This window comes from Papaver somniferum, chromosome 6, assembly GCF_003573695.1.
Source record: "Papaver somniferum cultivar HN1 chromosome 6, ASM357369v1, whole genome shotgun sequence".
Classification (NCBI taxonomy): domain Eukaryota; kingdom Viridiplantae; phylum Streptophyta; class Magnoliopsida; order Ranunculales; family Papaveraceae; genus Papaver; species Papaver somniferum.
Genome location: NC_039363.1, coordinates 174,397,941 through 174,421,822, shown reverse-complemented (window position 1 = coordinate 174,421,822; position 23,882 = coordinate 174,397,941). Strand labels below are relative to the sequence as shown.

The 23,882-nt window shown below is 36.9% G+C and overlaps 2 protein-coding genes and 1 long non-coding RNA gene across 7 annotated transcripts; 1 reads left to right on the top strand and 2 right to left on the bottom strand.

Moving 5' to 3' along the window:
- Window positions 1-3,105: 3,105 nt before the first annotated feature.
- Window positions 3,106-16,843, bottom strand: LOC113290174 (N-acetyl-D-glucosamine kinase-like). Of its 3 annotated transcripts, none has more exons than XM_026539731.1 (7): window positions 16,489-16,843; window positions 15,917-16,064; window positions 14,175-14,366; window positions 13,543-13,671; window positions 12,193-12,362; window positions 11,500-11,630; window positions 3,106-3,629 (listed from the first exon to the last, which is right to left on the bottom strand). In XM_026539731.1, exons 1-7 carry the CDS (start codon window positions 16,703-16,705, stop codon window positions 3,606-3,608), a joined length of 1,011 nt encoding a protein of 336 aa, XP_026395516.1. In that variant the 5' UTR covers window positions 16,706-16,843; the 3' UTR covers window positions 3,106-3,605. The 3 variants fall into 3 exon arrangements, with proteins under 3 accessions (XP_026395516.1, XP_026395514.1, XP_026395515.1); XM_026539729.1 differs by lacking the exon at window positions 3,106-3,629 and adding an exon at window positions 10,769-11,039; XM_026539730.1 differs by lacking the exon at window positions 3,106-3,629 and adding an exon at window positions 11,211-11,388.
- On the top strand, window positions 4,570-10,941 carry LOC113290175. Of its 3 annotated transcripts, none has more exons than XR_003331449.1 (7): window positions 4,570-7,373; window positions 7,521-7,961; window positions 8,287-9,009; window positions 9,118-9,334; window positions 9,548-9,732; window positions 9,856-10,400; window positions 10,481-10,941. It is a non-coding gene; the product is annotated as an uncharacterized LOC113290175 (long non-coding RNA). The 3 variants fall into 3 exon arrangements; XR_003331447.1 differs by having other exon boundaries at window positions 9,844-10,400; XR_003331448.1 differs by having other exon boundaries at window positions 9,520-9,732; window positions 9,844-10,400.
- A 1,206-nt stretch (window positions 16,844-18,049) lies between the features above and the next one.
- On the bottom strand, window positions 18,050-23,485 carry LOC113290173 (WD-40 repeat-containing protein MSI1). Its single transcript, XM_026539727.1, has 6 exons — window positions 22,985-23,485; window positions 21,635-21,961; window positions 21,247-21,399; window positions 19,799-19,923; window positions 19,612-19,707; window positions 18,050-18,554 (listed from the first exon to the last, which is right to left on the bottom strand). The coding sequence occupies exons 1-6, from the start codon at window positions 23,327-23,329 to the stop codon at window positions 18,326-18,328; spliced, it is 1,275 nt and encodes a 424-aa protein (XP_026395512.1). The 5' UTR covers window positions 23,330-23,485; the 3' UTR covers window positions 18,050-18,325.
- Between the last annotated feature and the right edge of the window lie 397 nt (window positions 23,486-23,882).

Below are 23,882 nucleotides of genomic sequence, written 5' to 3'. Positions count from 1 at the left end.
TTACACATCTAATTATTATGTGTAACTATAAGTATAACCTGCATCTAATTAGTCTAATCTGCATCCACTACTACTCCCTACTACTAGGACTTGATGTTCTTTTCTCAATTTCATAAATATAACCACTATAACATATCCCATCAAATTAGCATGTGTAACTATAAGTTACATATGCATATCCCATCAAATTAGCATGTGTAACTATAAGTTACACATCTAATTTGCATGTGTAACTAGTAGATACACATTTATTTGGCTTGTGTACCTAGAAGTTACATATTTAATTAGCATGTGTAACTACTAGTTACACATCCATAGTCTGCCAATGCTAGTTAAACGTGCAAATTATCATGCATATGGCTTGTGTGATGTGCAGTTAAACATGCATCCTAATTGTGTAATTAGGAGTTACACAAGCATATAAAATGTGTAACCAGAAGTTACACATATAAATAACATATAACCAAAATTTTCCTTTCACATAAAAAATGCTAATATCAATACAGTTAGACCATGAATAGCTGATAATACCACAAAATAACTAAGTGAAGGAAACATAATCAATCAAAAATATAACCATACCTTATGTAATCTGACCCGAGCAAGTGATTCCTTGATAGAATTTTCCATTATTGTTAGATCCTCTATATTGTTTACCTTATTTGGATCCTTCCAACAGCCGAAACAGTGCAGCCGACCGCAAACTTAATCATATAATTATCCAAATTTTGAATTTGTATAGCAAGCTGCAACAAGTAAGCAGTGTTGGCTGACACAAATGGATAATTTTATAGTTCAAGAAGGCAGAGGGCCCTACATTCATTTAAACATCAGTTTGGGGGCTAGTGCAATGAGGTAAGTGAAATTCAAATAATTAAGTACATGACCGCTAATACAAACAACAACCAAATAATTGAGATGAGAAATATTTATGGAGTGGCACCTCAGTCTATTACGCATTTCCGATAGTTGAGCTTGCAAGAGTCTCGACTGATTTGTCAGCACCTGTCAGTATTACATTTACTTATGACAACATGGAGTACATATTGAATTCCATAAAATAAAATAAAAATGAATGATATAGTTACTGTCATTCGTGAGGCATACCTCAACAGCTTGAGTACTGCAAAAATGGACCCTTCTCTCTTGTTTTCCTATTAAAAGGGTGATATCTGGTTTTTGGTCTGGTAAAGAAAAAATGGTGAATGGTGTTAAAAAAGACACTTGATGGTAAGTCTACAGAGCGTCTCTCGACAATGCTTAAAGTCATACATACCTTGTGCCAAAAAACTCTTGTATATTTACGTCATGGTCCAATTTCTTAAATGTGTTCTTTAGTGCCTGTCAAGGATGCTTAGAGTTCAATCACCGAAACACGTACGGCAAGTCAAAGTTATAAGAATCATAAAATCAGGAGGAAATATTAATACATCATGAGGAATTAGTTTACCTCAAGGCTCTCAAGCTTCTTGTTCCAACAAAATGTAAATGATTGAAGCTGTTATTGTGGCTTGAGTTCATTTTATTAATTTAAGACTAAACAAATCCAATCCAATAACTCATGGCAAAACAATTGCAGGAATAACACTTGCATAGAGACTCAACAAGAATCAGATGAGCTTGAAATAGTGAAGAAGAGCTCATTCATACCTTTTCTCACACATACGATGTGTACTGTCTTTGTTAATGGATAAACAACTTTTCCAGTAATTTTTGAGCCTCTCTGAGGTTCCTACAGTTCCACTGCATCTGAAAATTAAATCATTTAATTCTTAAAAACGCATTGGGACTGACAATTGCATTCCAATGCGAAGAAGCAAACATAAATGAAAAAAATGTGCATCTGAAGTATTTGTGCAGATATTTATGAATCAAGACAGATACAAACTCTAAGACGTTTAGACCCATCAGCTTTCTTTTGATTAGCCAGCAGCATTTTCTCCACCTCCATAACTTTACAAGTCTCCACCCCACCAGTAAAGTCATCACCTCCTCCATATGTGTACAATTCCCAACCACCATCATCACGTTGCCACCTCCACAACTATGCACCACCACCATCGCCATGGCCACTTCCACTGTAGATGTACCTCCTGCAAACCCCAAGTGTATGATTGTGAGACACTTGTGAGGAAATGATACCAATAATACTGACACATAATAATGAATTAGTAACCATGGTAGAAAAATGATTAGGTAGGACCTTGATATGCTTCTTTAAGTCATGGACGTACTCATCTTGATTTATACTCCAAATCTGCATTGGAAAAATAAATAGAAAACGAATCATGAAATTCCGTGACTAGAAAAGGCTAAAGAAATGTGAGAACATATTTATACTATAAACATTGATCAAGGAAATAAGGAAAACAGGGCTGTGTGAAATCTGATAAGGAGCTAAATCCTGAATGACAATTAAATTATTAATCAATCCCAGCAAAAGATACTCGTGTTTATGGAGCATCTGCAATCAAGAAATAACTAAATTAGCTTTACACATAGTAGTACTCATCAAATTCAATTATTTGGGAACTTCTGTGCGAGTGACACCGGCTGTTTCTTCCTCATACTGGTAAGGTATTTCCTGGCCTTGTCATTGCAGACCTACACATAGAACACAAACCTATTGACATCAGAATCATCTCTAAGAAAATAATACAACTCAAACAGTAAGATAAGAGAAAAAAATAAACAATATCATACCTGAAAATAGTATCCAACAAGGGCGTACCAATCAGGTCAATCATCAAATCCAACTGGTGAACAACATTTTTACCAGGCAACAGAGGTTTCCCTGTTAACTATGTTGTAAAAGGCGAGCGCCTGGAGCGCCTAGGTGCCAAAGGCGCCCTAAGCATAGGACCAGCGCCCGAGAAATCCATCTCTACACTACATTCCATGCCAGCGCTTTAGGCTAGCGAGTTAGGCGCTTTTAGCGCCTTATGGAAATGTTAGGCGCTAGCCTAAGCGCCGAAGGCGTGATATTCGACCAAAATTCTTCATTAATGATCATAATGACTATTATTTTCCAATCAAAATCAATGTCAACGATTAAATCATGAAAACATTATAAACGGGAATGATGCGATTAAGTTTTCTTCGACAATTACAGCTAGCATACATAATATGGAAACTTCAATAACTTCCTTAATCAATATTATTCTCCAATCACCACGAACAATGATCAAAATATATGGTAAGAATTTTAGACTTAGGAATAACCACGATTGATGTAATCTTGTGTCAGTTGAGTATTCAATAACTAACGTGAATCGATACATTGAATGTTGAAGTAGACAAAGGCTGCACCTCTTTCAATGCTGCAAGTGCAACAGCAAATCGATCAGAAAGAGAAAATCCAAAAAAAAAGAGCTTCCAAGTCAAAGTGTAATAGGATGTTAAAAAGTTCACGGAGTCTGATGGACCGGGAACCCTGTGCTTCAACACGTTAAGTCCAACATAGTACTAGTTCTGATCGAGCAGCAGCATCTTCATTAAATGCCAAGGTTTTTGATGGTGAGGCGTCACAAGCAAAAGCTGTTTTTTGTATGACAATTACAGATGAGGACGAGCCATCAATCTTTGACCCACCCTGGATTTCATGGTCAGCAGGTCTGCTCAATCATTCCCTGCAACAATTCCACATCCAACACAAAACACAATCATAAAATCATTCAAACACAACAAAACACGGTATAAAGTTCTAGTTTAAGCAACACCTGTATTAGTTTAAACCTACTAAGAATCATTTCAAAGATTCGTAACACCAAAAAATTGAAATCAAGCCTAAAATTAGATCGGAATTAAGAGAAAACTTAATATTACACATGTAGTCAATCAATTGAACCACAAATCCTTTACGAATATTGCCATTGAACACTTTCTCATTCAACTGAGTTGCTAAAACAGCATATTGAGACGAAACTGAGTCAGAAACAAGTAATTGAAGCCGATCTTGTGATTTACCAGTAGATTTTCTATCTAAATACTCGAACTAGAGGTTTTAAGTTTGAATCGCCTCTAAGAATAGCAGAAATCGCATTATGAGTTAATTTCAGAGACATTTCACTGAATTTTTATAGGTTTTGGATTACGAAATGGATGAATCTAAGCTTAAAATGATGATAAATCGATGAATAATTTCGAAATATAAGATTACGGAGATGAAATCGATGAAAAAAATGAAGATCGGTGAAATTTGGAGACGACGAAGAAGTTTTCTAGGGTTTTTCCGCCGGAGCTGAAAGAGAAAATGAAAGGAGAAGAGAGAGAGAAAAAGAACAGATAAATGAAAATATCTACTGAGATTCCTCTTGTATATATAGTAAAGGGTAGTGTTGTCATTATTAAAATTCATAATAATTAATTATGGGCCAGATCTGAAAAAAATTTGATTTTTTGGGCCTACCAGTATCATTTTTTTCTAAAATATGGAGTTGATAGTGAAGGATCCATTTTGTGGGGTTTCTATATATTGAACCCATATAATAGGGGGTTCTAGTATTTTTCACTATCCATAATACAACGTCACACGGCCACGAATTGTACCTTGCGGTAAAAAGGTTATGATTGACCGGAAAACAAACACACCGGACGACGGACAGGAGAGGTAAAGAGAGAGACTCAATCAATCATACAGAAGAGAGAGACAGAGGGCGACCCACCACCAATACCTAAGAGCTACGATGATGCGACTAATCGTGTAGGAGGGCAGGTGTTTTTACTACCGAAAATGTCCCGGCCATAGGTGAGCGAGTGAGAAGATGATAAAGAAAAACTAGTACTAGTAATTGTATGATAAGATTGAATTTTAGAATCCGAAAATCTCCTTCTATCCAAAGATTTTTGGTTTCGAACTCCTTGATTTCCATGTATAATATCCAAAGAAGAAAGCTCTGAGGTCGGCAACTCATTGATTTTTGGCCATGGAAGCTGCTTCCTGTTAGTTTCTGCTTCATTGTTGCCTCGACGACCAATCTCTAAATGATCTAGCTCACTCAAACACCCAAACTCAGCTGGAATTTCTCCATCCAATAAATTCCCGGCATGATGAATGTAACATGTTTGAGACAAGTAACTTGTAATGGAAGTGGATCAGACAGAACAGAGTATACTCTGTTTCCACCTCTATCTCTAGGAGTACTACTTAATTCTTGCTTCTTTCTTGAAATCTCTTTCATCCTCGGAGGAGAAGGAAATTCATTCATTTTCCAAACAACTTCATTCTTTCTATCTAAAATCTCTCTTTCAAAGACATATGAAAGGGGAGCAGTGAAATTATTACTGTATGTTAAAGATTTCAACTTTGAAAGGGAAAACATCGAGAGATTTAAGTTGAGCTAGTAAATCAAAATTGGAGTTACTTATCAATTTCCACTGAGATTTGAAAGGGATGCAACCAGAAAGATTCAATTTTATTACTGTGACATTGAGTACTACTACTAGACCAAGGTCACCAAAGTTGTTTAGAAGATGTTGAGTTCACTACACTACTTGGGTGTCCCAAATCGCCGAGGAGGAGAAAAAGTGGGTCTTTAAAAGAAGATGATTTAAGTGATATATACTACATATTGGTGAGACAAGTTGAAGAGGTGTTGGTGTTCTTGCTGATGAAGAAGAAGAATGAATATGAATTCAACGAGAATAAAAAAGAAGAAGAAAATGATGAATTGAGAATGTTTTTTTGGTTTCATGGTTTTCGGTGGTGGTGGGTCTTTGATTTATGCCATGGTGTGCTCTTTACAAGCTTCCTATTAGTCATCAATACACAGTCTCCGAATCAAGTGAACATCCGAGCTTCAAATCACCAAACGGAATTCACAGACTTCTACCGCTTCTTGGTTGTCTTATATCACCAGAGAAATCGAAATTCAGTACTACTAGTGAAATGACAAAAGTAGTACTCCCACAAGTAGTACTCTGAGAAGTGATTGGTCATCCATACCCAACACCCTTCATCAGAATCAACATCATACACTCTATCATCATCATCCTCCCTATCCATTTATCATCAGTTGCTAATTTAGCTAACTCATCATTAACACCATAACTAGTATTTTAAGAATTTTTTTACAGATGCATAACCAAAACCCAGTAGCTAGCTAGTTACTCAAGTTTTTTAGTTTCTTATGATCTTGAATCCAAAAATGACAAGCAGTGAACTCAAACTTAGATGGAGGTGGTAGTACACAACTCTTTCAAAAGAAGAAGATACTGAAATTTGAATCACTAAATGTGGTCTTGAAACTGAAACCCATTTCTTATTCTCAAACTTTTAACTGAAACAAACCATCATCAAGGATTAGTACTAGTCTAAAAGTTGAGATGAGATTACTACATCACCAGAACAAAGTCTTCTGCCATTTTCTTTTTGACAGAGAGAGAGACTAATTGTGGTGGTTTATGTGTTTGTTTACTGTTTTTAAGGGCATTTTGTGGGAGGGGGTAGAGGAAAAGTTTGGGATTTGGGGAGGAAGATGTTGAGTTCACTATACTTGGGTGTCTCAATCACCGAGGAGAAAGAGAAGATTTAGAGAGACGAGATTTTGGTGTTCTTGCTGATGAAGAAGAAGAAGAAGAAGAAGAATGGAGCTGAAATGAATAAGAAAAAGATGAAAATGGAAATGATGAATAGAGAATTGTGTTATTAGTTTCATGTTTGCGGTGGTGGTGGGTTTCTGGGGATGATGAAAAATTCATCCAGAGTAAATTGAAGAATGATAATTAAGAAGAACAATCATCTGATGAAGATGAGACCAGAGAAAGGGTTTCATGAGATTTTATCCGCTAACAGTGACCGGCTTGATCCTGAATCAATCAAGAGTGAGTACTTGTGATGATTACGACCAAGAAGGTAATCAATCATCTGATGAAGATGAGATGCAAAGAGTGAGTAATTTTATAAATGAAGTCGAACAAGTAGGAACAATGGGAATGAATGATATGAAAATAGTTATTTCAGAGTGGTTGATTACATCTGGTTATGGTAAATCTCGATTGTTGATGAAGAAGCATGAAGAGTAAAATGCTAAAAAGAATTACTTCTCCAGTCTAGAAAAAGATTCTAGTGATGTATCGCCAACGCCCATCCAGTAGATCAGAGGTCTCAACTTGAAAGGGAAATAGGCATGTTTTGTAGGGACTGGCTGAATTACCAACGGGATCCATCTATTAAGTATTTGGATATTTATTTGAACGATGAGTGTGATAAATATATGGAGAAGGTTTACGAATCCGAAGTTTATGTATAAGTTCAGAAACTAATTAAGACATTTGATGAGAAATCGGTTGAAAACCTCAAACACTTCATTGACATGTTGCCAGTGACAAAGGAAGTGTTCAACTATGGGATGAATTGGGAGTTGGTTGAAAAGGTGAGTGCGGCTTCTATTCTTTTTGTCGTGGTCTTTCTTTTTGTATTCGAGTTATGCATCTATCCTTTCCTCGTTAAGTAGTTCTCTTTCTTTTTCTTCCCCTATTATCCTGAATATGTTTTGGTTTACCCTGTACTTCACCTACAGTATGAGCTGCTTGAGAAAATGAGGCCATGGATTTCAAATATTGCAAGAACCTCAACAGATGAAGAGGCAGCGGACATTGTTTCTCAAATTCTGGAGTATATGAAATATCATGATTCTGTGTCGTCAATTCATAAAAAAATTATGTCCTTTGGATTGGTCAGTGAGGGTGAATCTGAAAGATTATTCCGTAACACGTGGGAAAAGCTTTTCTTTGAGATCAGTAAGCTTGAGGAAGGCATGTCCTTGGATCCAATAGCCTTCCATAAATGAATCTTTCAATTATTTTCCTCTCTCTATCCAGTGCCATTTTTTCTATATTCCCAAATTTGGTTTATTATAGTCGACGGAAAGAAGCCTTTGGGTGTCGAGGATTTCAATGAGACACCTAAAACGGATGAGGAGGTGCGCTTGCTTGAGATAAATTGGGCTGTTTTTGACCAGGTGAGAGTGAGACTCATTCATTTGCTTGATTTCAATATATATTCTGTTTCACTAGCTTGTTTTATGCATCCTGTTTTTCTTGCATCCAATCATCACGATTCGAAACAGCAAGAATTTATTGTTTCTTCTTCCTTTTACAAGTTATTGCCTGAAAGACTTGCATCAAGTTGATCCTTCAGAATGAAACCATATGTCGACTCAGGCTGTTCTCTTGCAAACTCGGTCTGAATTTGCATATGACTATTTTATTTTTGTTTGTTTTCTTACCTGATATGGATATTCACATGTTTTCTTTTATTACGACCTTCGCTTTCCCCCTTTACAGCATGAGGTGCATGAGAAAATGAGATTTTGGATAACAAACAAGGTCATGGAGCTTCTTAAGACAGAAAAGGCCAATGTAGTTGAACAGGTCGTAGACTGCATCAGAAAACAAAACCTTCCTTCCCAAATGCTGGAGCTGCTTGAACTCTCATTGATTCATTGGATGTTCATACTGAAACTGAAAAGGTTGTGCGAATTCTATGGAGGACGCTTCTCATACTAGTACAAATATTAGAGATAGGCAGAGATGATCAAGGCATGATGACATTCCTTAATCTTTGTTTCCTTCTTATCTTTTTTTAACCCTCTGATGGTTTGCCGTTCTTTCACGTTGATGTGGTTTGTCTATCAGACAGAATTGTGGTTTAAAAGGGGTTTCTTCAATTCTTCTATTTACATCTTACTTGAATCTTTTATTCATCTCTAAAGCATTCATTTTATCCGCTGCGGAGTTCCATAAATCCATATCGAACGCGGAAGGGAAGAAGCATATGCCCTCTGTCAACAACTTGGGTCAGCCAGATCCAGTCTGGAATGGTGATTAGAGCAGTGATCGTGTCAAAAATGTGATTAAAAGGAATAGGTGCTACAGTTATCCTTCATTTTGGCGCCAGAAAAAAATGCTCGACTTTGAGACCTCTGTGAAGCTAGATTAGGGAATTCAATTCCGAGTGATATAGAGACGTTATCCTCTTACGAGGTTGATTGGGCTGTGTCTGACAAGGTGAGACTTAGAGCAAATTTCTCCATTTCCTTGGGTATTCTAGTATATGTAATACTTGAAAGTATTTGATGACATTTCACATTGCTGGCTTCTGGACTTTGCTAACAGGAGGAGTTGCATAGCCAATTGAGACCATGGATTTTCCGTGAGATTATGGAGTTTGTGAGGCTGGAAGAAGCAGGTAATCCTGTTGTTGACTCTATTGATGCTAATGCAAAAGATGTTTTGGAGCTCGTCAAGCCTAGTTTGGGTGAAAAATCTGCAATTTTTGTGCTGAACTTGTGGATGAAAATTATCTTTGGAATCCAGTTAGCAGGGACGACAGGTATTACTTCGACTTGAGAATCCCTTTTATGTTTCTTTCCCGTCTGCAGTCTGTCCTTTCTTCCAACCTATGTTTATTTTAGAATGTAAGGTTTGTTTGTGTCCTAGTGCTGAATCTGCGTCCAGTTGGCCATTTCAATGTATAGTTCTACTCATGTTTTTCATATCTGTGTCTGTATGTACCAGTACTTGATCCCTTTCTGGATATTGACAGAGAGAGGTCAGCCAGAGAAATGGTGAAAATTTCACAGTATGGTGACAGGTTTAGTCGAAACCGTCATTTTATGATGGTTGCATTCGACTATGAGAACCTTCGCAAGCTCAAACAGATCAGTGAAACAATGCCGAAAACGAAGGCAGAGCTTCTCTTATGAGATAAAGTGGGATGTTTACGAAAAGGTGAGCTTAAAATGGACGTGATAATAATACCCTGATGCTACATGGTGAAGTTTAGGATGTTTGTGTGGTTTGCGTTCTTCACTTGCTAGTACTTGTTGACTTTGGTGACAGCATGGACTGCAGAAGCACATGCATGCAGGGATATGGATAGAGATTCTGGAGCTCAGTAGGCAGAAACAAGAAGCTATGCTGGTCGATGAACAAATCATGTGGAGCATCTTCGAGTATCATGTTTCAGCATCACAGAGGGAGTTCACTGCACAGGGAAAAGCTATTCACGTGTTTAAACAAATCATTTCGAGACTTAACAAGGATCGTGCTCACCCATCTGAAATGGAGGAGTATCTTGGAACCATATTGGGCAGTGGGTGTGAGAAATTTGTGATGAAGATGTGGTATTCTATTATCTGCGGTATCAGATTCGCTGAAGCCCGCCTTGAAAGGAAGTGCAAACAGCGACAGGGGAGTATGATGCTACTACCAGTGGAGGGTGAATACGAAGTCGTAGAACTTTGATGGATTTCCTTTGCTCTTTTAAGTATCAGAGTCTTATCTAAAGGAATCCCATCACTATTATGCTTTCTTTTGACTAACTTTCTTTTATTCTTTGTGTGGTGTAAAGGAATCCTTCATGGTGGTTATTAAACACACCAAGTATGTTCCTAATGGTATCGCTCTATTGACTACCGCTCCTAGAAGTCATTCTCAAATTTTGTTCCCAGCCTAACTTTTTTGGTCATGTCCACAGTAGGATGCGGTGTTGCAGTGCAGTGCACAACAGTGAAAAAAAATGGGTTAAAAAGTCTGCCCTGGATGCAGTGAAGTGCATAAGAGCGCGAAAGTTGGGTTGAAATGTCTTCCGAATTGGAACGGACCTAAAGAAGAGACATGAAAAAGAAAGAAAGAAATGCACCACTGATGTGGCAGAAATGTGAATGACAAACCGGAGGAGTAACAAAAAAAAAGAGACAGGACTTCCTACAACCAAGGCTCTTGGAGTTGCTTAAAAGGTGTGTGCAAAAACGAGACAAGTAGGTGAAGAATGGTTCAAACACCAAAGAAAACCGAGATTTTATTGAAAAACCTTCCAGTAACTTTAATATTCATTTAGAGTGACAATGCTCACGTATATGATGAATGATTCTTTGTCTCTCCAAAATTTCACACTTTCCTGTTTACCTAATAAATGGTAATGTACAGTTGCAAGAATCATGAATCCACATCATTCATCAGGTTGCAGGCTTGGCTTCTGATTCTTTCTTTAAGAAAGTCCAAGCCAGCAATGCAGCCCCTACTGCAGGTTCCACCTGAGAAACAATTACTGAACTTTTAAACCGGAAGTAGCATTCGGTCATTAGATAAACAGACAAATAGATAAATGGAAAATGCAAGCACCCTCCGCAGCTGAACAGATGAAAGGGATCATCTCAGCCCGAATCATGGGTTATGGTGTTCATGCATCATTCTGCGAGCATGACTTGCGTAATCAACCTTTAGCTTCTTCACTGTTAAAAAAGGCTCCAAATACAGCACACTTATGGTTTCTTGTCTTACTGATGCAAAGTTTAGACGCGAAACAGCAAACTAGGGAATTCCTTGAACGCAAACTAAAACTAATTGTATCATTCTCCTCTGTGCAGCACATGTGCATGCTATCTACCATATTTTCCATACAGGCAAGTATTTATATTTGATAAGTTTCAAATGAACCCTAAATATAAAAAATGGAAACTCATGTGAGGAATCAGATTTAGATAGTAAGCTAACCTTGGGTCTAACTGGATGAACCCCGGGATAGCTCTCGCAGATGCGTTTAATAACTTCGTTCCCTATATCCCATCTCTTATTAGCTTCAAGCACACCACCAACCATAACGAGAGGGAATGGATCCATTCCATCTGCAAATAATACTCAATTTATTACATGACAGAATACAGTGATACTTCCTAACATACACACTATTTTTCTTACTATCAATAGGACAGTTCCTCAAGCTCTTTTAGATTATTTTCCCACACAAAGATATATGAAACTGAGAAAACTTAAGGACTAATATAGAAAATTTTATTTTTTCTTTAGTTCCCAAAATATCAACAAATGGTCTTTTAAGAGGATCAATCTGGCAAAAGCTAAGGTTTACATAGAAGCTAACACGATCACAATGCAAAATTCCCATGCTATAGATAAGTTTCAGCTAGAATGCACCAAAAAATCTACTTGCGATAGGAACGCCCTCAGTGTTCATTTTCTTATCTTCATGCCGATCAATGTGAAGCAGAAAAGACGCACCAGGAACATCCTGATAGGTGTAAAAACTTTCTGGGAAAAAAATTGGGTGTACTTTTGGTTGTTTCTTAAGTGTAAAGAAGGCCAAAAATGGATCAAACTACATTTCAGTAATGCAAATAATACCCTCAAAACTCTGTAAAATAGTTTATTTCTACTTCAATAAGCACACACCTTCTCCACACAACCCAAGTCGACGCACAACTGCTTTCACGCTTTCCGCTAAATCTTTGACCGAGTCATGTAAGATTTGGTTAGCTACTTGATCTCCTGCTTCTGCACAGGATACTACCAGTGGAACAAGTGCAGCAATGCGAGCCCATGATGGATCCGCATAAGTCCACCTATTGATCACCATAAAGAACCTCAAGATCTTATTCAAATGCATGCAATTTGAGCAGCTTAAGTAGAGGGATAACAGCAACACATGAACTTACGGATTCAACAGAAGAAGTCTTTTACATTACTATTTCATTTGACCAATAAGGAAAGACTACTGAAAAGACACAGGTAGATCTACGAGATTTAAGGAAAGACTAGGAAGCAATCATGCTTTGGAGAATATAATAAGGTAATGAACCAAAATGCAATGGTTCCATTTCTGTCTGGAGACCAAGCAACACTATGCTCTTCACTAGTTTATTAATGTAATTAGGATAACCCAACATGGGTACTGTACCCTTATTTTTGGTATTTTTAGGAAAACTCTGAAGAGACTTTATTAACAAGGAGTGAGTTCTGTATCCATGATAGTCTCGCAAACACAGCCCGAAAACTACATATGCCGTATATCCATGCTGATATACTGGTTACCTCTTCTTTTTTTTTGACAACAAACTACTGAGCTTAAGCCAGGTCATGATATAGCCTGAACCTATTGGATACTATATGCAGTTACTTACTGACACCAATGAACGGGTATCTAAAGCCCTGTTTGGAAAAGCGAAGTTAAGACGTAGCTTAAGTGATCTATGGCTTAGATCAGGAGCCAGGAGGTATTGCAACTCAAACAGGAGTTTGTAGAAACAAGCTCACAAAATGTTATTTTGCTAGACTCTTAAGTCTTCTATTTGAAACTACAATATAATACGCAAATAAAAGTTACAGAATTTTACAGCAATCATTATCCTCATGGATAAAGTGATGCCACATGCACTTGGGTTTTACCAGTTTTACCGGCCATCCAACCTGTAGAACACCTCATGGATAGTGGATATTCCGGAATCCAATAAATATACAGTTGCAATGACCAAAAACACTGATATTTTGAAAATTAACGTGAAGTTCCTTAAACATCTCTGCCTTCTTTGAACTATCATGCTTTAAGCCCAATACAGTTGAACCTCAGAACTACCCTTAAGATCCTTCAAAAGGAGTTTTCAACTGTAACCAACCCAAAGATGTGGGTAGTCTAAAGGAACAAGATAGATCATATACTATACTTTCTTCAAAGAATACATTGAAACTGTAGCAGCAATCAGGCAGTAATTAATCATCATAACTTAAGCTGCCAAAGAAGCATACCCGATAAGTTCATCTGGAGAAGAGAGGTTCAGTATGTCAAGAATACTGGATGTAAGTGCTGTTTGCGGGCCGCGGCCATCATGGGCTCTCACCACTGCCGTCAATGCTTGTGCAGCAATTCCATAGCCACTGTTGGTGGGTAAGAATCATTAAGGTTCCAACATATCTCAAATATATCTAACTTTAGTGCAAGCAGGGAGAGAGGGAGAAGACTGAATTTTCATGACCATCAAGGAAATTCTAGCCTCCTGTCAGTTGAGTTGAAGAAACAAACCATATAGTGTAAGAGATAGTGGAAACAATTATAATAGAAAAGCATCAACCTGATTCAACCACAACTCGCTCAACGCGCTAAGTTTGAATGTGGAGTTTCTAGATGCTGGAGTCAAGCTTTTAGGACTATTTACGAACCACCAAGGCTAGTATTAGGGTTCTATATTCGCTTAGGGTTCCATATTCGCAATGGAAATGTCTATCATTGATGCGCATCAAAATAGTACTCTTACTTATCATGGATTAGGTGAACTATGTAAGCACATCTAAACTAACAGGACGCAAAGTTCCCCCGGCTCTTCCAGAAGCTTTTGAAACTTTTACATACATGCAGGGATAACAAAGCTAGAGTTAAGTACCTTCCCCAATCACCTAGAACAGGTCCAGCACCAGCAGCTCGAGCCTCCCTTCCATCTTCTGTGAACCCATAAGATATGGTCCCTGTACCAGCTATTAGAACACATCCATGAAGTTTCCCCATTGTCCCACTAGCCAAAGCTGCCACAGCATCATTTTGAACAAATAGTTTTACATGCTTTGGAAATATGTCCCTGAGATGGAAGACAATTTGCAGGCTTCAAGCGTTAGAGATGACAACTTAGGGAAACACGAATCAAAATCAAAGGTATGGCCGTTGATTGCTCATGTGCTCACTAGACAGCAAACTACATTATTGCAGAAGCAGAAATAAAAATGAAAGGTTTAGCTGAACCATTCACATGCAACTGCAAGTTTTTTTATTCATAGATGAAACTGTACCGGTTGAAAAAGAAGGGAAAGAGATGTTGATGACAGAAACCTTCCAGGGGTTATGTAGCTTTGCCAAGATGATATGAAGAAAATAAAATTTAAAATTACGGTGGATGTTTAATTACTTAAGATGTGTATGAATAACCGAATCATTGTGATCACATATCCTGTTATAATTACGAGGCCAAATGTTGGAATTGTGAACATATCTCCAACCAAACATAATTACGTTACACACATTAAGTTGATAGTGATAGAATTTCATCTCTTTAATCATCATAGCTTAAACTTGAAGATGATAATAAACCATACATTCTGTTGAATCAGAAATATCTCTAGTATTAACGTAACATCATACTCAGTTAAGTCTCCACGTTCTCCAGCTCAACAATATCACGAAACATCACCACAAAGATGATATAGGTAGATAACTTATAAGGTTTGACTTGGACTCTTACTTCTATTTCCTCATGCTTGAATGAAGGGTAAAACTGATTCTCTCACTATTACAAGAGGCTAGAAGAAAGTCTTTCTCTCTAACCTTTCCATCATGGTTTAGAGAGACACCTTCTTCTTCTTTTCTCATAATCGACAGAGAGAGACACCTCATGTAAATGGGTTTCCCCTGCATCATCATGGCTGCATGGGACAGCTCACAAGTTATCTTTAACTTATCTAGCATTAACCTTAAGCTGGTCTTTAGTGCGTGATTAAACCATAAACACATTATTACAAATTACTATAGATCAGATTTAACTTAATTTAATAAAAGATTAGCTTAGACTACTTCTGATTTATTGTGGAAACCATACAATGCTAACTGACAGCGGTTTCATTTGTGAGAAAGCCAAATACTACCCACAGGAAAGACTATGTTAACCATTGTTCTTAGAGCAGCATATGGTGCAAATTCAAACTCTATAGTCAGCAAGCTAGCAGGCTATAAACATATATGGGTAACTGGATGGCCTTGTTTCCATATCGCCTTTAAGTAAATTCAATTTGATCCTAGTGAGCTTAGAAAAAAGATGCACTAATATTATCATCATGTTATTAAAATAAGCTGAATGACAAGGAGTGCCGGATCTTAGGGTCTATTTTCTGTTCCATTTGCATTTACTCTTCGTCATCTTTGTAGATGTTACAAGGTAAGTCAAGACCTCCAATGAGGGATGTGATTGATGGTGGCACGAAAGACATATGTTTTACTACTTACAGGATCTTTGACCTTGAAAAAATTCTATCACTACGGTTATACAAAGATAACTAATCACTCCGGTCTTTCATTCTTTTAGTGCACAAACCAAGAGAAATTCAACAAAAAGAAAAAGGTGAATGTAAAGAAGAAAACCTGAGCCAATCGAGTATCCTCTGTTGATCCGTAGGATGGTTAACACCAGATACAGCTAAACAAACAGCTCGCACAGCAGACCGGTTGGAATTAGATTTAGTTAGCACTTCAGCCATTACCTGTTCCAATGTCTCACGCGCAGCCGTTTCTGCAGAAATTCCAAAACACTCAAAATATTAATGGAGTCTAGTAGCTTTTCAAATCATTAACAAAAAAAAATGACTGCATCTATCTACGGTTCCGAGCACAGCCTATCAAAATTTAGGAGACACAGTCACACTATTGAAGTAAAACACGATTAAACAAAATTCCTCATGTTTCTTAATTCTTATTCTATATCTTAAAAACAATTATACTGAATTCTCAAATAATCATAAATCCTTGATTATTTCCTCGAGAAACAAGATCAAATAATTTCCTCAGAATCTTGATTTAATTCTCAAATAATCAAAAATTCCCACAAATAATTGGTACCAACATAGAAAATCACAAAACATGCATCGAAATATAGATGAAAAGAATAAAATCAATGAATCATAAAAAAAAGAAGAAGAAGAATCAAATGAATTTACCTCCAACACTGTTATGATTAGAACAACCAGCAATAGCTCTAGCAAGAATAGGAAGTGGTTCAGGGAGTTTCTGAGAGAAGGACATTAAAGGCATACAGATACAAACAGTAGATGTAGTTCCGCCATCTAATCCAAGTATTACTCCATCTCTACTACTTATACTACTCATTTCTTGCTCAAAATCCCAAATTTCACCATTTCTATCTCTTCTCTTCATATTGATTTCACACAAAGCAATTGCAAAAAGAGAAATATCTTGTTTAAGAGAGAAGAGATTTCTGCATTTATAATTCTTTGTATTTGTTTCTTTGATTTTACGATTCAATGGAGAAAGATTTGTAGTGATCAGAGAAAGATTATTTATACCAAATTAAAATTAAAAAAAAAAAAAAAAATAGACGGAAAACTGGATACACATAAAAATGAAATTATTCAGGGTTTAAAGACTAGTCCTTTACTTTTCTGGTTAATTAATCAGGAACCCTAAAGAGTTTTTAGAATTTATTTAACACCCTTTCCAACATTAGTCAACGATGGTTGACTTAGTTCTCAGAGGAGTATTGCAGTCTTCCAAATTCCAGTCCAAGGTTTGGAAAAACCTTTATAGATCCAAACCCAACCGTTTCAAAGCGACAAGTGATTTTCCGCTTTACCGTCCATTGTTCATTTCGAAAGATCGTTCAGGATCGGATTCAACTCTTTTATCTCATATGGAACAGTATCCCCTGATAATTCCGGTAACCCCCTTTTGAGCGAATTTTTGAGCAAGAATCCAACCCAAAAGGATGTTTTCTGATAATTTGGAAATAAGTAAGGACATGTGAAATGAATGTGAGTAAAGGAAGGAGGTTCAGTTGGAGATGTTTATAGAATATTCAACTAAAGGCCTACAAAAGAGACCGGAATTTGATTATATGATTCGGACGGCTAAAGAGCCAAACAAGTAAAGGTTGGGAAATTTGACATAAAGCTCCAAACAATAAGTGTTTTTCAAAGTCTCTTTCTTCACATGAAGAATGCAATTATTTTTCTCAAACTCATGTCGCAATCATCCAAATATATAAATATATCAACCCGCGGAAACGGACACCTAAAGACCAACAGTTCCCATCACTGACGTTCATATGGTCTTCTTTAAAAGTCAAAGGCCTCTCTAACAAGAGGCGATGCAAGAGCTTTTCCGCTGCAAGGCCACTTGCGTCAGACTCGTGCTGGATGGATATAATCTGGATGGAAGCTAGCAGATACAGATGAAACTGCAGCAGGCCATTTAAGATTTCTATTGGTATGAGTACCTGTTGCAGCTTATCTCTGCAACTTTAGTTTTCACCTTCCCCACTTGATTCATGTTTTCTTGGATGAACGCATTTCCGACCACAACACAAAAATTCTGCAAGAAAATCAGGCTCTCACTGAAAACATTGTTCAGCTTCTTCACAGGTTGACTTCTACTCACTCAAATTCATATTACGGCCAACCTAATATTGATTGGCACAACAAGAATCTCACTACTTTACATGGGAAACCAAGGGAAGCTTCTTACAGAGTTAATAACTTTTTAGGATGAACTGTTTATCGGTACAGAAGAATAACAATATAGGTCATATGAAAAGAGTGATAAACACCAAACAAGCTACTCATAACGCGATCAAAAACCAGCGAGACAAATACATAAAAATATATATGTATAAGACTAATAATAACAACATAAAAGCTAGATAAAGAAGATGAAACAACTGTTGATACACAACAATAAGTACCAGTTCTTGTTTCTGATTTCTTTCTCTTCTTCTCTCTCAGTTTTACACTAGGATCTACTGGAAACGGTAAAGAAACATTATGCAGCTTTTGAAGGTTCCTCACCTGGTACATCATCTTCGTCATGGTAGATATTTTCTGCCATCTGCCAGATTTGAAGAATGTTGTCTTCAGCTACGCTTGCAACAACCCAATCTTCACAAGGATTCCAAGAGAAATCCGAGATTTTGCTAGTGTGCCCTCCATGGATGAAGAGTAGCTCTGGTGGGCCATCTTCTGCATCCTCTGGTGTCTGCTCTTCATCAATTCTGTGACAACCCCTAATTTCAGTTATCCAAGCTACAATAATTCTCAAGAAACATGGAGGGCAATGTTGTTTTGCCAATATTAACCAAAAAGCAAAACTGAGGAGTAGCAGACCATTGATACATGAACTCTTTTAGAACTATCTACCACTATAATCCTAAATTAGACAACTAAAAGACAATGAACTTTGAAAGGATAAAATAGTTATGTGGAAATTCCAAGGACAATTAGACATCAAACCTACTGAAAGTCTAAGTTAATATGAACAGCCAAATAACAGGAACCACATTATTCATGATATAGCTAAGAAATTTCCGTACTATGGATTCACCACTAAAGATCAAAACGGAAAATGAAGTTCTGAGTTGAAACTATCATTGTGTCATACACATGAAATTTTTTTACCACAAAACTAAGTTAATGAAGGTTCATAACCTAAACTACTTCCACCAAATTAGTAAAAGAAAATACAACTTTGGTCAGTCACTCTCACTGTGGCGTGAACAGGCTCAAATTGAGGTTTTACATATCTTTCTCAACCAGCCCCTCAGTAAGCAGATAAAACAAGACTTCATTAATGATTACTGAGAAAATTGGTGAACTTCCTCATATATGTGCTACATAGAATCCTACTCAGCCCAGAAAATTTTGAGTGCATCTTCAATATCAACTCAACTGGAAAGTGACATCTTAGATGGGAAACTATGCTAATAGTTCCGAACACTATGTTCATAGCTTCATACAATGACCTAAATATTGCATGGTGATTAGAAACTAATGATATGATGGAGATGTTTATTGACAATACAGCTATACTACTTGAATCTTAACAATGAAATGTGTGATAAATACTAAAAAAACAGCATTGAGAGCCTTAGACCCTTGTATGGATGCTCGATGGAATGGCATCTTATTTCCAAGCAGAAATAATGATCTGAACTAGTAGATGATATTAGCATCTACAGTGGTGAAAAAGCAAAGAGAACTCGAAGCTATGGTATTTAGAAATTCCATAGTGTTGTCAAATTTAATTAACTGAGGTTTGATCAAGAAAAGTACCTGCTGAGATCCCAGACCATCAGTCTCCTACCAAGACAACAAGAAGCTAAAATCGTTTCATTCTTCGGGCTCCATCCAATTTGGAAAACCTCCTCCCTATTGACACAAAGGCGAAATTATGACAATCAAGATTTGTTTTCCTTGTTATTGCATATAATAAGAATTCATTGTACATACGAACGCTTACTTGTGGCAGTTGAAAGTGTGGAGAGCAGTATTTATCTTACGAAGGTCAAATAGCTTAACCGTTTTATCAGTTGAACCTGTCGCCACAACCCACTCATTGAACGGATTGAAAGCCAAGCAGTTAACCTGTTAGAGAAACATGAAAAGAAGGCTGTATCAGGTACTTGCATATTTGTCAAACATTAACAGTGCATATGCAAACCCTACCTAGTTACATAAGTTACATTTATTATTCACAATATTCATGCTCTCTTAACACTTTTCTATTTCTTAGTCTTGTCATAATGCCTTTCTCTTGGGGGTACAACTACATATAATAAATCCAATCATTTAGGTTAGAGTCACTTATAGGAACATATAATAAACGTAATGCCAGACCAGTTAATTTAGGTTAGAGTCATTTATGGGAACTTAAACAACATGCAGACAATCCTCTAGAAGATTACATTAACTATTCCTGTTAAATCCAATCATTTGACCAAAATGAGCGAGGAACATAAGCCAGAGTCTGGCCACCAGATGATGATAACAAGCAAGACCCAAGCTTATCAAGTAATCAACCCAAACATGCTTTCTACTCCTATGATAGCCTACTAACAGCAATTAAAATTTCCTTGGTATAACAATTATTCGGAATCCAAAACTAACCAAATCAGATACCCAGAGTCTTTACATCAATTCTCTACTTAAAACTAAAAGATTTCAAGAAACTGAGGAGTTACAACGTATCATTCTCAGAGCGCCAATAATGTTAAAAATTGCCAGCTTATACTAACTCCATTATTTTGGTAAAAATAATGAAAGTTCACCACAGTTTCGGATGCACCTGGTTTTATCAAAGCGGTTGAATGGATATTATGTGCCAATTTCTGAGCACCAATGATGATTAAAAGTACCACCTCTATAGCTAAACTTTGTTATTGTATTAAGCAGAAGAAAATCATATGGCACCTTTTGAGCCATCCTCCTATTCAGACTATAGTTTAAGTTAGCATCACAGAAGACCATGGGTAAAATTTTGACCCTATATTACTTGTTTGGCATATTATTACCTGATGAAGTTAACGAATCACTCAAAGTGCAGCTATGCTCATTCTTCAACTTGTAATTTCTCCATATAAAATTTTGACTCAAATGTATCCCATTCTTTATTGATAAAGTTAAATAATCATCCTGTCTACATCAAAATGTGCTGGTAAGCTTAAGCCGCGTATAGTATTATACTTCCTTAATATATGATCATTCCAGGTCATATTCATAATCCACGAAATAAGCTGTGAGATTTTTAAAAGGAAGCACTTGAATTGGATTTAGGCACAATGGCAACATTGAGCCAAAAGGAGAATGAAATGTTACCCCAAAACTCACCTAGAAAAACAAATAAACAGCTCTATGTGACTCCCAGACAAATCTGGCAGAGTTGAGAAATGAGAGAATCTTGAAACTCACCTCACCGTCATGCGCACGGACAGATTGGGCTGGCTTGGTAACTGATGAATTCCTCAGATCCCATATAAGCAGGTTTTGATCATCCCCAACAGAGCCAAAATAGTACTCATGCCTCAGATGCCAAGCAACATCTTCCACAACACCATCATGGCTCTACATTAACCAAAAAATAAACATGTGAGATGTGGTTCGGCTTAATTAACAAGAACTTCATAGGATTACAGTTTTAACTTCTTCCCAACTACAACTTTTATCATATAGAATGTGGTTAAACCTGGACAGCATTTTTTTCTCTTTCCCCAAAAGTAGCCCATGAGTGACCTCAGTTCTCAAATTAACAGACATAGACATCAACTGCAACATAACTGTATGATATAACGACTCTTACCTTGAAAATTTGTTGAGCCTCAAGAACCTTATTTTTAGGAGTTGCATTGACATCCCATAAGCATATCTGAGCATCATCCGAGCCACTCAGTAGATGTCCTTGCTTGAACTGACTCCAAGATAATCCATACCCTTCAGTGTTGTGGCCCCTCAACCTGAGATCCGGACTGCATGCGCCATCAAGTGGAGGCTTAGACGGGTGTTTGCTATAGTCAAAAACATAGACCTCTGCGCTAATTGTCTTTGTGGCAATGATAAAAGGGTTCTGAGGCATATAACGAGCTCGATTAACCTCTCCATCATGATTTATTTGCTGAATTATTTGCACCTGAAAATGCAATCCGAATCAGCACATTATATCAATAAGAGTGCAGCCATGTTTAACTAGATTCTACTACTTACAACTATGTCTGACGCTTCGGTTAATCATAAACAACATGAATATAACACAAGACAGGGAGTGAGCCTCCATTAGTTAAGATTAAATATGCATATACTATGATGATTTGAGCTAAAAAGTGATGGGCTGTCACCAAAGATATGGGTCCTGTAAGGATGGTAATGTCTTGACTATATCCAGCAAAAAGCACAAACGGAATTTAGAAGGATAAGCCACTAATTGTTCACAAGAAAATTGTACCAAGTATGTAAACAAAATTTAACTGGTTGTATCAAATATATCGGTGATTGCTGTACCAAGACCATCAACAATCAGATTTTCTGCAGGTAACTGCTATTTTCAAATGACAACCATACAAACGAGTTATATAACAGCATGTCAAGAAAAATGTAAAAGCAAAACTTCCGCTACAAAGAAACAGAAACCGATTTACAGCCTACATGATGAGGTATCCTGTAAAATAAGTAAACAGCTGCTAAATGTGAGGTGCAACCATCAAGGTTCCAGCAATCTCGGTGCCACATTTAAAAGGGTAATCAATCTTACTAGTCAATCAGTGAAAACATAAGCTATAAAAGTATTCGGCACATATAAGCAAATTATTCAAAATCGACACATTTCAAAAAATATGTAAGACCCATGACGAAAGTAACAAGATTACCTTGTATTGACCATAATATATCACTGAATTCCAAACAAAAGAAACCTAACATGAAATTAACAGTACAGATCCCCTTAGACCACTAAAATTAAAATCCCTAAACCCTAAGAGTTCATAATTACCAAACTTCATGTTTACAATTCAAGCAAAATAACACCTTCTCACTTGTCAATTACAAAAGAAACCCAGAAATCAAAAGATAACAACATTTATTCTCACAACTTGGCAACTTACATAACCCTAATTAAGAAAAAATAAAAACCCTAAATATTTTGATAAGAAAATTATACCTTTCCATTAGCACAACCAAACCCACCAATCTCCCCACGCTCGTCATCATATTTACGAGCATCATTTTCAGCATCTTCTAAAGGTAACTGAACTTGTGCTAACATCAAATAATTAGGTTCACTATCAGAAGTATGAGTCCCTAAAATCATTTTCTGCACTGAATAATCTTTACCAGCCGGTTCTTCCCTATCAGGTAACCATTGAACAGTCAAAGATGGCCATTCTAAAGCATGGGTTATAACCAGATCGTATAAAAATGGTGTGTTTTTCTTCCATATTTTGTATTCCTCGTTTATCAATCTCTCTTCTAGTTCGCCTCTCAAATCTTCTTCGTCTTTTGCCATCTCCTTCTCTAAAACCCTATCTCTATCTACTGCTCTGGGATTTTGAAGTTAAAATAAAAGGGTTAAGATTTGCAATCTAAGGGTTTTTTCTGAGAGAGGAAATTTTGGAGGGAAAGAATAAAAGGGAGGCGAGGACTGAGGTGTGGAGAATGGGTAAACCACTTGACCCCGATACCCTTATTAATCCTGGCGTTTTCAGGGGCCACCCCAAAGGATTTAGGGGCCATCAATTTATACCCAGTCAAAGACTCTAGTTAAGGGGTACCCTATATGATATTAAAGTTACATAAATGCCCTTCTGGTAAAACTGTATAAAAACCAAATCAAAAACAATTCTACTCATTTCAACTCTTCTTCTTCCAGTTTCATATTATCTTCCGATTGTGGAAGAAAAAAAAAATTTCCTCGTTCAACCGAAACTTCGCCGCGAATCGTAAAATCAAAACATCGTCGATTCGTTTATAAAACAATGGATAAGAGAAATGAAATCCACAGACCTAGAACCAAAAATGTTGCTCGGGGTATCGATCCAAACATTGGAATTTTAGCAAGA